General features: G+C 39.3%; 2 protein-coding genes across 3 annotated transcripts; both read left to right on the top strand.

The window, feature by feature from the left end:
- The first annotated feature begins 3,817 nt into the window (after nt 1-3,817).
- Nucleotides 3,818-7,574, top strand: LOC137581698 (uncharacterized). Of its 2 annotated transcripts, XM_068295941.1 has the most exons (4): nt 3,821-4,171; nt 4,739-4,839; nt 4,934-5,384; nt 5,613-7,574. In XM_068295941.1, exons 2-4 carry the CDS (start codon nt 4,834-4,836, stop codon nt 7,427-7,429), a joined length of 2,274 nt encoding a protein of 757 aa, XP_068152042.1. In that variant the 5' UTR covers nt 3,821-4,171; nt 4,739-4,833; the 3' UTR covers nt 7,430-7,574. The 2 variants fall into 2 exon arrangements, with proteins under 2 accessions (XP_068152041.1, XP_068152042.1); XM_068295940.1 differs by having other exon boundaries at nt 3,818-4,171; nt 4,934-7,574.
- On the top strand, nt 7,476-10,307 carry LOC137582312 (serine-rich adhesin for platelets-like). Its single transcript, XM_068296793.1, has one exon. It carries the CDS (start codon nt 7,476-7,478, stop codon nt 10,305-10,307), a length of 2,832 nt encoding a protein of 943 aa, XP_068152894.1.
- The last annotated feature ends 5,997 nt before the right edge of the window (nt 10,308-16,304 follow it).

Raw genomic sequence — 16,304 nt, 5'->3', positions numbered from 1 at the left:
TTCGACCGCGTCAAAGTTTGTATACCCTTGCAACTTTTTTGGTAACTCTTTCCTTACCTATTATCCATCAATGTGGAAGAACGTTTTATCTAAAAAGGCTTATGTTTGCGAAAGAATGGCCTACAATCATAGGAAATAACGAAGATATTGATCATAGTCACTTTTTTCCACCGATCGTTCCTATGGGAGCTATATGATATAGTCACCCGATGGGGTAACGACTTATCTCCGCCGACATATCTCCGCCGTTAGAAAAACGACATATCTCCGCGCGGAGAAATGTCGTTCTGAAACGACATAATTTCGCGCGGAGATATGTCGTTTTTCTAACGGCGGAGATATGACGTTTTGAAACGACATATCATCGCCGGTGATCTGCGCGGAGATATGTCGTTTCAAAACGTCATATCTTCGCCGTTTAAAAAGCGACATATCTCCGCCAGAAAAATGTACTGGGCGGATTTATGTCGTCGGAGATATGTCGCTATGCCCACCCGATCTTTATCAAATTTGGCACAGTCATTAACAGATATATTAAATTAAGAAATGTTCAGTTTGAAAGCGATCGCGTTAAAAGTAACGAAGTTATTTACAAAAGTCACTGTTTTCGACCGATCGTTCCTATGGGAGCTATATGATATAGTCATCCGATCTTGATCAAATTTGGCACAGTAGTTAATAGGCGTAATAATCTCTCTAATATTAAGTTTCGATAATAGCGCAGAAAATAACGAAGTTATTGAGAAAAGTCACTGCTATATGATATAGTGGTCCGATCCGGCTGAATCCGAGATTTACAACCCCTGCAGTATATACAAGCCTATGTGCAAATTTTCAGCTCTGTAGCTCTTACGGTCTAGGAGGAGTTTGCGTTGATCCAGACGGACGGACGGACGGACGGACATGGCTATTTGAACTCGTCTCGTCGTGCTGATCAAGAATATATACTTTGTATGTTCGGAGATGCTTCGTTCTATGTGTGCAACGCATAGACCAAAAATTAATATACCCTTTTTGCAAGGGTATAATAAAGCCAGAGCCGCGCCGAACTCTTCTTACTTTTTCAATAAAAGTTTATAAGACAGTAATGATCTATAGTTCAATTTTGATCAAATTTGGCACGGTCTTTAACATTACATTAAACTGAAAAATATAACATATTTGCGCAGTCGTTTGAGGAGTTATTGATAAAAGTCAATGTTGTCGACCGATTGTTCCTATGAGAGCTGCATATATGACATAGACATCCGACATTGATCAAATTTGGCACAGTCGTTAATAAGAATGCTGACAAATATTATCTTTATGATACAGTATCTCTTTTCGAACAAAAAAAATACAACCCATGCAGTATACACAATCCTACATGCTTACGATTTAGAAACAAATTCTTCCTAAACCGTATGCGTTGCACACTTCTGACCGAAAATTAGTTAACCCCTTTTGAACAAATCAGCAAATATATATATATATATATATATATCAGCAATAGACTTATCAATGTCAGCTTTAATGTTTTTAAAAGTCAAGTAGGACGATGTTTCAAATTTTCTTCGGATCACAAGGAAGTAAGAATCTAACCAGTTAGCACTAACCATAGAACACATAGATGGGACAAACTCATGTTTTTTTGATTGCAAACGCTAGCCTAGTCATGGAACCCCAGAGAACTTCGGGAAAACCCGAACGTTCGTACTCTCAATGAGAGCGTAAAGTGGGGAGAGGGCCAAGCAGCTACGAAAATAATTTAGTGTAGCACAGACTACAGAACGATGAAGGCAGGCCTATGTCGCTTGTGATTTCGTTCTGTCTATGTATGTGTACACTCGTCGGTACATGCTCAGGCTTCGTAGTGTGTGTGTGACGTGAAGTTGTACAACATCGCATTTCAATAGCTCGCTCGACCAAAATTTTTAATTTTCGACAAAACAGCGACAATGCGAATAGGATATGCCCCTTTTTAACGAGTACGAGTTGGGATTCGAACCAGGGACATTCCGATCGCCAAGCGAGCACTTTATCGGCACAGCCACCGGGATACATACGAAGCTGAGGCCAATATTTCTTGATATTCTTTCGACAGGGGCATATCCTATTCGCATTGTCGCTGTTTTGTCGAAAATTAAAAATTTTGGTCGAGCGAGCTATTGAAATGCGATGTTGTACAACTTCACGTCACACACACACTATGAAGCCTGAGCATGTACCGACGAGTGTACACATACATAGACAGAACGAAATCACAAGCGACATAGGCCTGCCTTCATCGTTCTGTAGTCTGTGCTACACTAAATTATTTTCGTAGCTGCTTGGCCCTCTCCCCACTTTACGCTCTCATTGAGAGTACGAACGTTCGGGTTTTCCCGAAGTTCTCTGGGGTTCCATGACTAGGCTAGCGTTTGCAATCAGAAAAACATGAGTTTGTCCCATCTATGTGTTCTATGGTTAGTGCAGTTAGTTTCTATTAGAGACAAACTCAATAACACGATCACTAAAGCAATGTGACGTGGATGGCAACAGTGAAGAAAAACGTATCAGCTATTTTTAACCGGCGTGAAATCAGTAAACAGGGTATATTCATTTTGTGTAACCCATAGAAGGTAGCATCTTCGACCATATTGATCAGCACGACCAGACAAGTTCATACAGCCAACTCCTCTTAGACCGTGAGAGTTATAGAGTTGAAGAGTCCCATAGGTCGAATACAGTGACTGTTATTAATACCTTCGTTGAAACATTCATCAGTTTAATATAGATTTGACTGTGTCAATTTTGATTCAGATCGGGTGACTATATCATATAGCTTCCATGGAAACGATCGGCCGACAACATTACCTATCAATAATTTCGTTACTTTTGACGCGGTTGTCATAATAATTATTATTTGTCAGTTTAATACACATATTGGTGACTGTGACGATTTTATTAAAATTGGATAACTATAATACATAGCTGTCATACTGCCCCAGGGTGCATTAGCCTAACATTGTAGGCTTTTCATTCGAGAACATTGACTTTTTAAATAACCGTTCTTGTAAGGATATAGAACCTTCGACGCAATGGCTTGGTAAATATTGTTTTGTATCCGAATTAAATTATCTACTTATTTTTGGTACGGTCAAGGCCTACACATGCGAATGGGAATCTAACTTAACCGAGCGAATCAATTTATGAAGACAGTGTAGTTTCACTTTATGAGTATCCATCTTCCGTTTTTATCAAAAATTGGCAGAACTGTCAGATTGGTCTGATATTTAAAATATTATGATCAAGAGTTACATAGTACTCAATTCTGTGTATCTTCGCCCACAGAACGAAATACTATTTAAAACACTCCGAAGTGTATGTAACAGGCATATCAAGTCTACAATATTTCATATTTTTGACACGCCCCCTTCCGCCCTGTTTAAGTATGTCGCAATTAAACTTGGCATATCCATTCTATATTAATATATCTACGTATCAATACACAAAATTATGTCAATTATTATTGGACTGAAAAGGTAAGTTATCTATATAAATATAACGTGAATTGTGGCCAATTGTTTCGTTTGAGACGGCTAATGTAAAATGTATAATATGACTCGAAAATAATTGTTTTTTTTTCATTGGTATAATAAAGTATGTAAAAAAATGAGAAGGTAATTTATTTCAGCTGATTTTCAGTTACATGTAACGAAAAATAGTATTTTTTGAAATACAGCGAAGTTAACAGTGACAATGACAGCTGGTGGTAAAATAACGGTGACAATGGAATAAGCTCTCTCCAGCGGTCGTTCTGTCAGTTTGCTCTTCATTTGTGTTTCGCGCATGCCTATTCGCCCGTTATCAAACGTACAAATTATACAATACAAAATACAATTTTTTTTCAATCCCTTTGAACGAATTTATGTTCAACATGGACTTCTGAACATAGTACGATCTAGTAAATTCACTTTCATTTTGCACCACGAGGACAGAAACAAGATTGCAAAATTATTAAAAATACATCAATAAATTATTACAAGCTACAATTTTAAGTTTGCCAAATCAATTCAACTGACGAGAGCCACGCAGGCAGTGAAACGTAAGGACGCAGTTGGTCCAAGTGGTGTGAAATAGCAACTGCAATACAAAAAAAAAAAAATGAATGGCAGTGACCCAAGAAAGACCTCGACAAATAGCTGCCCACGTAAGTAACTATGCTTTACTTTTTGCGGAATTTGGTTCCCTTAAAGTAGATTATGCATGCGTATGTATGTTTATGTGTAGATGTTATTTAAATAGGCACAAATGTACATACATACATGCAAGTATGTACGGCGGATTGTACTTGCATGTATGCATGTGTATAAATACGTGTGGACTGTTTTGTGTGCTTTTGAATCTTTTTTCTTAACTTCAGTAATGTTGTTTAAAAATGTGGATAATTTAGCTAGTTAAAGAAATTTTGAAATGCTAACATCATAGCAAAACAACGTATGTACATACATATATGTATGTATAATTGTGTGTATGCATATATGTATATACATATGTAAGTACATGTATGCAAATGTATTGGGCCAAGGTCTTCTATAGATATGTGCATGTAGGTTGTGTTCTTTGCTTAAATATAAGCATGGTTTATGTTTTTGTTTGTAAATATTCTTTATATCATGTGGGATAAGATACCCGCTCCATTGGCAGCTTCATTTTCTACTGATTCATATTAACATATCAATTAATTACCTTTTTCCTATAAACAATATTTTTGCAGGTGCTTTAGAATATTACTTTTTTTGATGTTAAGCAGGCGCTAAAATGTCAAAAATCCGGTTTGGCACAGAAACTACAGGTCTACTAACTTGAAATATGACGGTAAGTTTATTCCGAGGATTAATGTATTATGTACATTACTACTGCATCTTCGTTGCATCATGATTAACATTTGTACCGTTTTTTGGTATTCCAGCATTATGCGCCGCAGGATTACTTCTATAATAACAAAAACGATGCCTTATCCCTGTCGACTGAACCACCAATCGACAACTGCACCATTTATAACAACATTTATGAGGACGAAGCACGGGCACAAAACCAGAACCCGAATCAAAATGTTTCATATGCACACGATGCGTACCAATGGACTAGTAGCGGAATTTCAGATGCATTACTAGATGAGAGAAGGAACAGCCAAAATGTTGGTTTTGATTATGTCCCCGGCTACTATGGCAATGAGGAAGACAATACGCAAAATCCTGGTCGGGAGCATACAGAAACTGGCGACTATTGGGAGGAGAACAAGGCGATAATTAATACAGGGTACAAAGACGAATACGAATATGGACGGGGAGAATACTCCTCACCAAAGCTGTTACCCACATTACCTCAAAGTAAGCTCGGAACAGACATTGGGATGCAAGGTACGTACGCAAGGAGAGGCAGAGGCCAGCCGTTTGATGCACACGCTGACGGTGTCAGAAGTCGCATGTTGCCGCAGACAGTTCCATACTCGAATGTCTACACCAACAGCTTCAATGGACATGCTGGCGGTGCACCGTCAACATGCGGCAATGACAGGACGCCAACGATGCCATTGCGGGTCTTGCCTCAATTGCGATCACGCTCTGTATTAAATCACCAAATTATAGAGCTAGACGCAGCTACCTACAGGCCCCATAGCAGTGGAAACTTGGGAAGTAGTTTTGCCATGGTGGACAGAGTTTCTCCGACTGAAATAGCCTCCACTACCGGAAACGACATGTATGATGTCTTTGGCCAAGAGTCGCGGCCTTATACCTCTATGTTGCCGCTTAACTACAGCGACTATCACAGTGAATATGGGTACAACGCCGACAACCTTTCCACCTATAGCGACACACCGCCGACAAGCATCGCTCAGCATAAGCAGCAACAGCGCAAGCTCTCCTTAATGATGGCTATGACAACGGCTTCGGTAATAGCGTCTGGAGAAACTCGGGTGGCTGTTCAGAATTCAAAAAATCAGAATCAACCCACGGCAAGTCATCCGGAAGCGTACCATAACCCGTTGTATGATTTCTCTGGCAACACAATCGGAGGCGCTTCAGCCAGGCTGGAAATAGTATTCTGCAGTAGTGCAACGACGACAACCACCCACGCTTCCACTTCCTCCACTACCAATGGAGCGCCAGTGTCTCTGACTTCAACAAGAAAATTGCCAAAACTTCTACCAACACCACGATGCAAAACGGCGCTGAATTCAGTGTCAACCAGTGGCGAAATATCAGGTTTCTCATTAGATCAACCGCAACGGCCTATATCAGCGCAAGCGGAGAAAGCAGTACGCACTAAACAGCTACCGAAGATACCCGTACCACAACTTGAAATTCATTCTCATTCAACACTCGTTTCTGACTCAAAAACCGTGGGTATTGCGGAGGACGTATTGCCATTAAATTCAGTTCTACCATTGACATCAGCATCCGAGCCAGCACATACATATCGTTCATCGTCAGAGGTAGACACATCACGTTTTGCAACATCAGTGGTCACAACATCAAAATCATCAATAAGTGATAAAGAGGTGTACAGTCCTGTCCATTTCTGTCAGGATATTACCGAATTAGACACTAAAACCAGCCATTTAAACATTAATGATGTAGCTGTTCAGAAATCCTTTACCTCTGCTGAATCATGGCTCCCATCTACAGCACTCTCAGATTCATATTCTTCTTCTAAGATTTTGGTGGATGCAAATAACGCCAGCGTAGAAAATACATTGTCGGATAATGATTTGTCATCACGCATTTCCCAAACGGTGCCAATTCCCGAAAAACTCTCTTCAACCACCACTTCGATACCAGCTCCGATAACGACATCGACGGCGACAACAATATTTCAATCTGAGACATGTACCCTTGACATATCTGAATATCTAAAGCCTTATACATTAGAAAAATTTAGTTTTCCCAGTGATATCCAAAATAATCACATTGCCAGCAGCATTACCACAATCGCACAATCACATCCTTCACAAGCAAGCAACGTATCATTTGAAACATTGCAACCTTCGCCGACATTGGGCTCTGATGTGTCATATCCCGTAACTACATGGATGTCAAGTGCTGTTAATATCTCGTGCAAACGCCTTGCTGGTGCTGATGGCTCTAGCCCAACTAATGAGGCACTAAGCCCAACAAAGACTAAGACGAGTGCAACCATTGCCACTTCGTTGAGTGACTTTTCTTCCTCGTATTTGATAAGCAGTCCAAACGATACTCGGTTGCAGGATAAATTGGCAATCAAAACAATTGATACCCCAAGCCCCAGCTCCCCCGATTTAGTAGACATTGCATCGTGTTGGAGCTACACCCAAAGCGTGTTCACAACCACTGCTTCCGTGCCGCCTCCAATATCAAGTGTTGTCACCAGCGCAGATTTAACTTTAGGTTCGATACCATCAGTGTGTGACCCCCCCACCAGTTAGCCAAAGCACACCACTAGCTTCACCCACACTCACATATGTTGACTACATGAAGAAGTTTGAACTACCGGAACTGCCACCGATTATTCAAATATGTACCCTCGACTCATCTGCAATAGAATCTGTACCTGCTGCGGTTAACTTCGATAATACTGATAATGCTAATGGAGGGGATAATGCAACAGCCCTTGTAACATTTTCGACTCCAATGACTTTCTGTGACAAGGATCCACTTGTCCACTACACTAACAGCAATGCAACACCCACCACTGCATCTGTTACTGCCAGATTTGAGACTATTTCCACATTGCCAATAACTGAGACTTACGCAGACACTACATTGAAAGACGAAGTAAGATCAAAATTAAGTTCCGTAGAGCAAGATGTGGAAATTATAACAACTAGCTCGATGTCTCCACCATTGTGCCCAAAAGCGTTTGACGATAACTTCTATGATAGTTTCAATGTTGATCTAACAGTGCTAACAGAGTCAATAACGCATGATGACATGACTGTCATTAGCCCAACCGAAAAGCCTTCTCAATTTACTGAGATTACAAATAACAGGAGTTACGACAATCAAGAGGATCTCAGAAAGGCAGACTCGTCAAGTGATGCTGTTAAGTCGTTGAATTCGAAACAGGGCGGATACTATAAGCCCCCGGAAAAGTACCAACCCACGACACAATCCCAGCCCCCAATTACGAAAGGTTCCTCATCTCCGTTAACCACCCAAAAAGCCAAAACGGTGACATCAGCTGCGTCAAGTGTTCTAGGCGGACTTTCAAAAGGAATAAAAGGTGGTCTCGGACTTGATGGAGTCTTTAGTGGCAGTTCCACTATGGATACGACTCAACAACAAGTCCACAGTACGGGGAAGAAAGTTTTTGGTTTTGGCCTAGCCTCTAAGTTTGTGCCCAGTGTCGGAGGACTGTTGAACAGCAGCAATAAATTTGTTCCATCTGAACCAGAGCAACAGACATCTGCTATTCCTGCAACTACAACGTCGGGAATTAGCCACGAAGAAATCGCTTTTACAAATGTTCAACTATTGGTGGCTACTGCTGCTACTACCACTCAGACTTCCACGGCACCTATAAATTCTAATAATAGCAGCGACCTTCCCATTAACGTTGCGAACGACGTCTGTACAAAAACAAAGTCACACATGAGTAGGGAAATGACTTATCGCGATAACTATGATGATTTCCAATATGGCAATGACTTGTCCAGCGTGGATAACTCGTATGAGTATGACTACACCGGATATTGTGACAATGGTGAAGTTAGTTACAGTTACGAGGATCCCTACAAAGAAGTTGAAAATAATATAAACATTGAAATGAACGCTCAGTATATATCTTTGTCTTCCAAACCAATGGGCGAAGTAACTTCCTTACAAAAACCACTTGGATTTAAGTCCAGTGACTTACCTCCTCCTGCCGTTGAAGCGCCGATAACGTCCACATCTACGAATAGTGCTTCATCAGGCAGTGCGGCCAGCATAGCTACAAGTGGCATGTTTGGCTCAATTTTGGGAAAAGCTGCCGCTGCTGTTCAATCGGCTACGCAGGCAGTAAATCAAGGTGCTTCTTCTGTTGCGTTGGCTGTGGCACAGAAAGCAACATCTAACTCGGATCAAAAAGTAACAGCACAGTCTCAATCTGTAATAGAAACACCTCTAATCGATGCTGTTAATGGTGATTATAACCATCCCTTATTAATTCATGAATCGCTATCCAGTCAGTACCCCAATTCTGGGGATGACTATGAAAACAGGAATGTTCAAGCTTTTGCTAATGACGACAACAATTACTATTCGAACGGAAATCAAAGTCATAGTGGAGTAGAAAATGTTGAAGCTGGACCCTCCATGCCACCATCGGGAGGAGGTGGTACAAAACTGCTACCGACGGTGCCGCCAGCAGGATCCACCGGCAAAAAACTGCCCACCATCAATGGCAAATCCGGGCTGCTTATTAAGCAAATGCCTACTGAGATTTTTGATGATGAGTCGGACATCGATATTGAACTTGATGCTTTGGCCGACCACGATCGCAACTATGGCATCGATGGTGAGCAGGATGATTACTACTTGGACAACCAGCAGACGACACCGTCAAGCCGGCCGAATGGTTATTATGAACACGTAGGTAGTGGTTATGATTACCGGGAAGATTATTTTAACGAGGAAGACGAGTACAAGTACCTCGAGCAGCAGAGACAGCAACAGCAGCAAAGACAGCTAAAAAATACACAACAACAGCAGAACAAAATGTTGTTGTCTCATAATCAGACCTCATTAGACTACATTGATGAAGGGCAGGACGAAGACTTTACGTACGATAACTATCAAAGTGAAGAAGACAGTGGCAATTATTTGGATGAAAGCTCAAGTGGTAGTGTAGGTATTGTTGACGGTCGGAAATCGCAAAAGCCGGGACATACGACGAGGGACACACTTCTGGCTGAAGCAGATACTTCGGCAACCGGTCCCAATGCTTTAAAATCTACCGACATCTCGCTTCAGTTGACTTCAACTCATCAGCAAATCAAAAAGCAGGATAGTCTAATTATTGAGGAATCAGAACCAAGGATAATTGGACCCAGTGAAAATAGACGCATGAGTGGCTCAGTACCTACGCAGCGGTCCATTGATCTAAGTCCGCCGGAGGAAGAAGACAACGACCAATTAGCCGATTTGGCTGACTTAAGCAGAGTGAAGTCGCAAAAGAAACGTGTGTTAATGCGTGGTGAAACAGAGGAAGTCGTAAGTGGACATATGCAAATCTTGCGAAAGACTGAGATCACAGCTAGACAACGCTGGCATTGGGCCTACAATAAAATAATCATGCAACTAAACGTAAGTACCGAAATTTAAACTAATATAAGTTTTTATACTATGGACTCATAAACTGAAATCCTATGTCAAATCAGCCAAAATGTCGAAAGCAGGCAGAAGAAAGCTTTTATTAACAAGCATCAACAGCCGAATCGATATAAAGACAATTAGTATCACGAATATTAAGCATTCGTCTTTATTAAGAAAAGTAGCATGAACAAATGCTCCTCATCATTTGGAAAGAAAACACTTGGTTTGTTAGTTTAGATATTTCTTTTTTATGTCCTTTTTTGTTGAAGAGGATACCATAGAATCTTAGAAATGGATTATTCTATGCGTGGGTCTTAAATTTTTTATACCTTAAGTCGAATATTTTAGCCATTAATTCGATTAACTATTTAATCATTCCGATATAATTAAACCAAATGTGAACTTTCGATTTAAGAACCTGTCTACCCTTACCTAAAACTCGGGAAACTCGATGATGAAATCTGCGAAAAGCAGATATTCCCAAATATCTCAGACACAAACATGTCACATGAATGGGTAAACCATATGCAAACTTTATGTTAATCAAATGTTTTATAAATAAGCCACATGAAAGACAATACATATTGGGCAGCGTATTTAAAAAAAACTAACTACAACATTTGCTGCGGAACTCTAGATTATTGAAAAAATTATAATTTCAAAAGTGGTATTTAACATAAAATAATTTTTGTAGTACTAAAAGATCTCTAGTCTTCAAAAGATTATTTTTGTAATAATAGAAATAATAATAGTGACACTCTTACACTAATTTTCGTGGCGCCAAAGGGTGTTTACAAAACGTGGGTTTTCGAATAGTAAGTTTTTTTTGCATCAATCCTAACTAGCTTTAGCGTTAAGAGATGGTACAGATGGTATAGACATGTCTAGAAAATATCTTCCGGGAGAGTCTGATTAAATGAGCAAAGTTTATCAAGTATTTTGAGTAAATTTTAATGAAGGATGGCACCACCACTTTATAGACTTATTAGTTGGAGGTGAAAAGAGCATCTGAAAACTGGCCTCAAGCCGGCTTAATCAGACTGGAAATATTCAAATTACACGGATAAAAGTATTTTACTAGGCGGTATATGAGGGCGGAGTGGGCCGTCTAGTAGAGTCGGCGAGAGGACCCTTTTACTTCATAAAACCGCTGACCATATAAAGTAAATATGTATACATATTCTTAATCAGCACAACGAGACGAGCTTAAATAGACATGTCCGTCCGCCTGCATCAGCGCATTCTTCTCCTAGACCGTAAAAGATACATAGTTGAAATTGCTTGAAGGCTTTTATATAATGCACACGTTGTATATTTCGGACGCAGCCGGATCAGACCACTATGTCATAAATGTGATTTTTATACCCTTGCAAAAAGGGTATCCTAGACTGTAAGAGCTACAGAGCTGAAATTTTGCACGTAGCCTTGTATATACTGCATGCGCTGTATATCTCGGATTCAGCCGGATCGGACCACTATATCATATAGCTCCCATACAAACCCCAAAGTCACGAACAGTGACTTTTCTCAATAACTTCGTTATTTTCTATGCTATTATCGTGAAACTTAATATTAGAAAGTTTACTACGCCTATAAGCGACTATGCCAAATTTGATCAAGATCGGGTGGCTATATCATATAGCTCCCATAGGAACGATTGATCGAAAACAGTGACTTTTGTTAATAACTTTGTTACTTTTAGCGCGATTGCTTTTAAATTAAACATTTCTTAATTTAATATATATGTTAATGACTGTACCGAATTTGATAAAGATCGGGTGACTATATCATATAGCTCCCATAGGAACGATCGGTGGAAAACAGTGACTTTGATCAATATCTTCGTTATTTCCTATGATTGTAGGCCGTTCTTTCGCAAGCATAAGCCTTTTTAGATAAAACGTTCTTCCACATTGATGGCTAATGCATAAGGATAGAGTTACCAAAAAAGTTGCAAGGGTATACAAACTTTGACGCGGTCGAAGTTAGCCCCGGCCCTCTGGTTCTCAATAAATTCGTTGTTTTCTAAGCCATTGTCATTAATATTTGTCAGTTTTGAAGATCTGTTTATAATGGTACCAAGTTTTATTAAGATCGGAGGACTTCATCATAAAGCTTCGATATTTTAGACGCGGTTGTATCAAGATCGGATGACTACACCATATAGCTTCCATGGGATAGATCGGTCGATAACAGTGACTGTTATCATTGACGTTTGTACTTTTCACTGACTGCCCTAAAATGTAATATTTTTTAGTTTAATGAAGCTGTTAATGACTACAATTTGATCAAATTCGGATGACTATATTATATAGCTGCCCTATAAACTTATGTCCCGCATTGCCACAGCTTAAGCTTGTAGGCTGTTTTTCGCAACTTTTTAGACAAACCATTTTTCACGTTGACGGCTATACGTAAAAAAAAGATGAGTTGCAAGGGTATACCAGCTTTGGAGCGGTCGAAGTTATCCCCGGCCCTCTGGTTTTCGTTCTGCATTAGGTCATACAAACGAAAGGTTGTCATAGCTACAACACTGAAAAGAATTAACACAAATGAGTGCTAAAAGCTTTTTGACTATTAAACCAAGTGCTGCCACATGCTGCGTAGGTAGTTCAAGTCGCAGCATGCCATGTAGAAGGGTGAAGACCATACATATACACTTACATACATATGTATTTACATACATCGAGAGGAGTAAAAAAATATAAATACTTCAAGGGAAACAAGCAGTGTTCAACGCGTACCTTGAATTATAATGCCTGTTATCTCGGAACCAGCTCGTCAAATGTGAAGGGCACGGTCACATGAATAAAGTTGATAAATAGGTGTTATTTACATACATATGGGGCCTATGAACAAGTAATTTAAAATAAAACGGTGTGTGGCTCCAATAGCTTTATCCACAGTAGTAATGAACTTGGTATATGGTTGGTTTCGCGGTCGAACTGCATTTCTCGCTGCTTCAACGCAGGATAACAAACAAGCCTCTGGCATACCGAGAGGATGCGAGAAGCCACCATTCGACATGGTCCCTTCAGTAGCAGAGCGTACTCGCAAGCTTAGCAGTCTCCTCAAATGTCAAAGTGTGCTATCGTGTGTAAGTTTAAAAAAGCATTTGCCGCATGGCTCACCTACGCAAAATTTTTATACATATGTATGCACCCATATGGTGAAATGGTAAATTAAGGTCGCCAAAATTTATGTAAGAGACAGAAGAAAGCTTTTTCGACCCCATAAGGTGTATGTGTACATACATATATTCTTGATCAGCATTAACAGCCGAGTCGATTTAGCCATGTACGTCCGTCTGTCTGAATGAAACAGCTTGATCTCGAAGACTACTTAAAAATTTTGCCACGCCCACTTCGGCCCCCGCTAATTAAACAAAACTGATTTTCTCGAAAACTAACAAAGCTAAAGTCACCAAATTTAGTATGTACACTGGCTTAGTATGCGCGCAGACTATATGTACATATATATTTTCTTATTTTGCCACGCCCACTTCCGCCTCAATAATTTAGAAAAAACCGATTTTTTCCTGTAGTTATTCGACTATCGCAATCAAATTCGTCAGTCTACCTACCAAACTTTATTGAAATCGGATTAGAAACATGCAAAATATGCGTATGAACGTATTTTACTACGCGATCCATAAGGCTAAAATTGGCCTTTGGCTAGTAGTGGCGCTAGAGTGCTCGTGTGTTTGTAGAATGAGCGAGATAGCAGATAGTATAAAGCATGTAAAAACAATTTAATAGACATACATTTGGTTTTCGAAATTTGAAATATTTGTTATTAATTCAAGAACGAGGTCCGGCTGTGCTTAAATGATATATTTTTGATTGAGCAAGAAGTTCGAGCTTATAAATTTTCGGTATAAAAAAAAATTTTTTGGCGACGTTTTAACAAAGAAGAACGCCGTTTTTGTTTACTAGGTGGGACATTCATAGTTGGCATGGTAAAATAATACTATATGCAGAATACGCATCTGCGACAACATAATGAATAAACATAGATATATGTTTATACATACATTATGTTTATGTATGTACATATGTATGTATTGATCAGCACGGCGCGATCAGTTTATATACATACATTCATACCTATTTTTATGCCCGTCCGTCCTAAGCCAAAGATTGAAGCCATTTTATTCGCGTTAGACTGTAACATTAACAACTTGCACCGATTTAATTCACCCTTGATACCATTAACAATCGAAATTGCATCTGCACTTTCTAAAGTTATGAGACTAGGCTAAGACACGTCGGCACCATTTCCTTACGTTCTACCGAAAAATAATTAAAGACCACGTCCTTACCCACTACCTACTAAAAAACACAGCCACGTAAACTTGTTTATAGTTGATAAACTATATTTGGCGCCACCAATATCGTTGCGAAGATCTTTCTTGAAGTGGCAGCTTCGTGCTCTAATGTATTTGTCGATTATTCCACGTGTTGTATTTCGTTGGCTTGCAAAGAACAGACGTGCTCTATAGTTGCAGGATGTGCACGGAAATCGCTCCTGCAGCAACACCCCATTTTCATTAGCTGCAGTGAGCTCATGTGAGATCAAACACCTATTTTTCGCACTTTAGCAATCACACACTACAAAACAGAAATTGTATGATCGATCATGTTGATTAATTATCGATAATATTTTAGTGTTTATAAAAAACACGCTAATTTGATTTGGAATAAAGCTAAATTACCTTTTTTCCCCCCCGTTTTAATATTATTCCCGCAATCGCTATTCAAAATATGGTAAATGTTTACTATTACTACTCGGGCCCAAAACGCGCTTAAACTACATAATTTTGGTATCAAACGAAAGAGAAAAATTCCACGAGCACGACCTCAGGTGCGCCTTGGCGATTGATTTCGTAGTTTTTGAGTAATTAACAAAAGAAAATTAATATTTTTAGCGGGACTATAGCTAAAAGTAGCTTTTTCCGGCTAAAAAAAGCTGTTCAATTTTGAGATGGTGTTGCCGAATGCCGAATTTTGGATACTCGAATACGCGGGCTTTTTGAATCTGTTGTTAGCACTATTCTCAACAAACGAAAATATTGTTGAGTTTACAATATTTCTTGATTTTATGGAACAAATATAGTTTAGAATACAATATTCGGCTGCCAGAGCAGCCGAATATTCCTCGACTTTTGAGTTTAGATTAAAATATTTGGCTACCAGGGCAGTCAAACAGCGCGCCAAATAAAAAATAGCGTTTGACAACACTGAAATCTAGCTTTACCCGATTTTTCCACTTTTCAACACTGAAATCTCGAGTAGTAATAGTAAACATTTACCGAAAATTAATATTTTTAGCGGGACTATAGCTAAAAGTAGTTGTTTCCGGCTAAAAAGAGCTGTATAATTTTGAGATGCTGTTGCCAAATGCCGAATTTTGGAAACTCGAATACGCTGCTCTGGCAGCCGAATATTGTTTTCTAAACTATGTTTGTTCTATAAAATCAAGAAATATTGTAAACTCAACAATATTTTCGTTTTATTGAGAATAGTGCGAACAAAATATTCAAAAAGCCCGCGTATTCGAGTATCTAAAATTCGGCATTTGGCAACACCATCTCAATACTTGACAACTTGTTTTTAGCCGGGAACAGCTACTTTTAGCTATAATTCCGGTAAAAAAATTTATTTTCTTTTGTTAATTACCTAAAAACTACGAAATAAATCGCCTAGGCGCACCTGATCCCAAATTTATGTAGTTTAAACGCGTTTTGGGTCCGAGTAACTTAAGTAAATATTTACCAAAATATCAAAGAAGCTAACTTTGGTTATGCCGAACGTTAAGTACCCTGCAGTCCTTGGCAATAATATTTTTACATGCTCAAAATTCTTTTTTATACCCTTGCAGAGGGTATTATAAAATTGATCAGATGTTTGTAACGCACAGAAGGAGACGTTTCCCATAAAGTATATATATTCTTGATCAGCGTGAGAAGTTGAGTTGATATAGCCATGTCCGTCTGTCCGTCCGTCT

The sequence above is a fragment of the Drosophila tropicalis genome, unplaced genomic scaffold, assembly GCF_018151085.1.
Source record: "Drosophila tropicalis isolate 14030-0801.00 unplaced genomic scaffold, ASM1815108v1 contig_859, whole genome shotgun sequence".
Lineage (NCBI taxonomy): Eukaryota > Metazoa > Arthropoda > Insecta > Diptera > Drosophilidae > Drosophila > Drosophila tropicalis.
The sequence above is the reverse complement of the archived record's forward strand: the minus strand, read 5'-3'. Positions and strand labels throughout refer to the sequence as shown.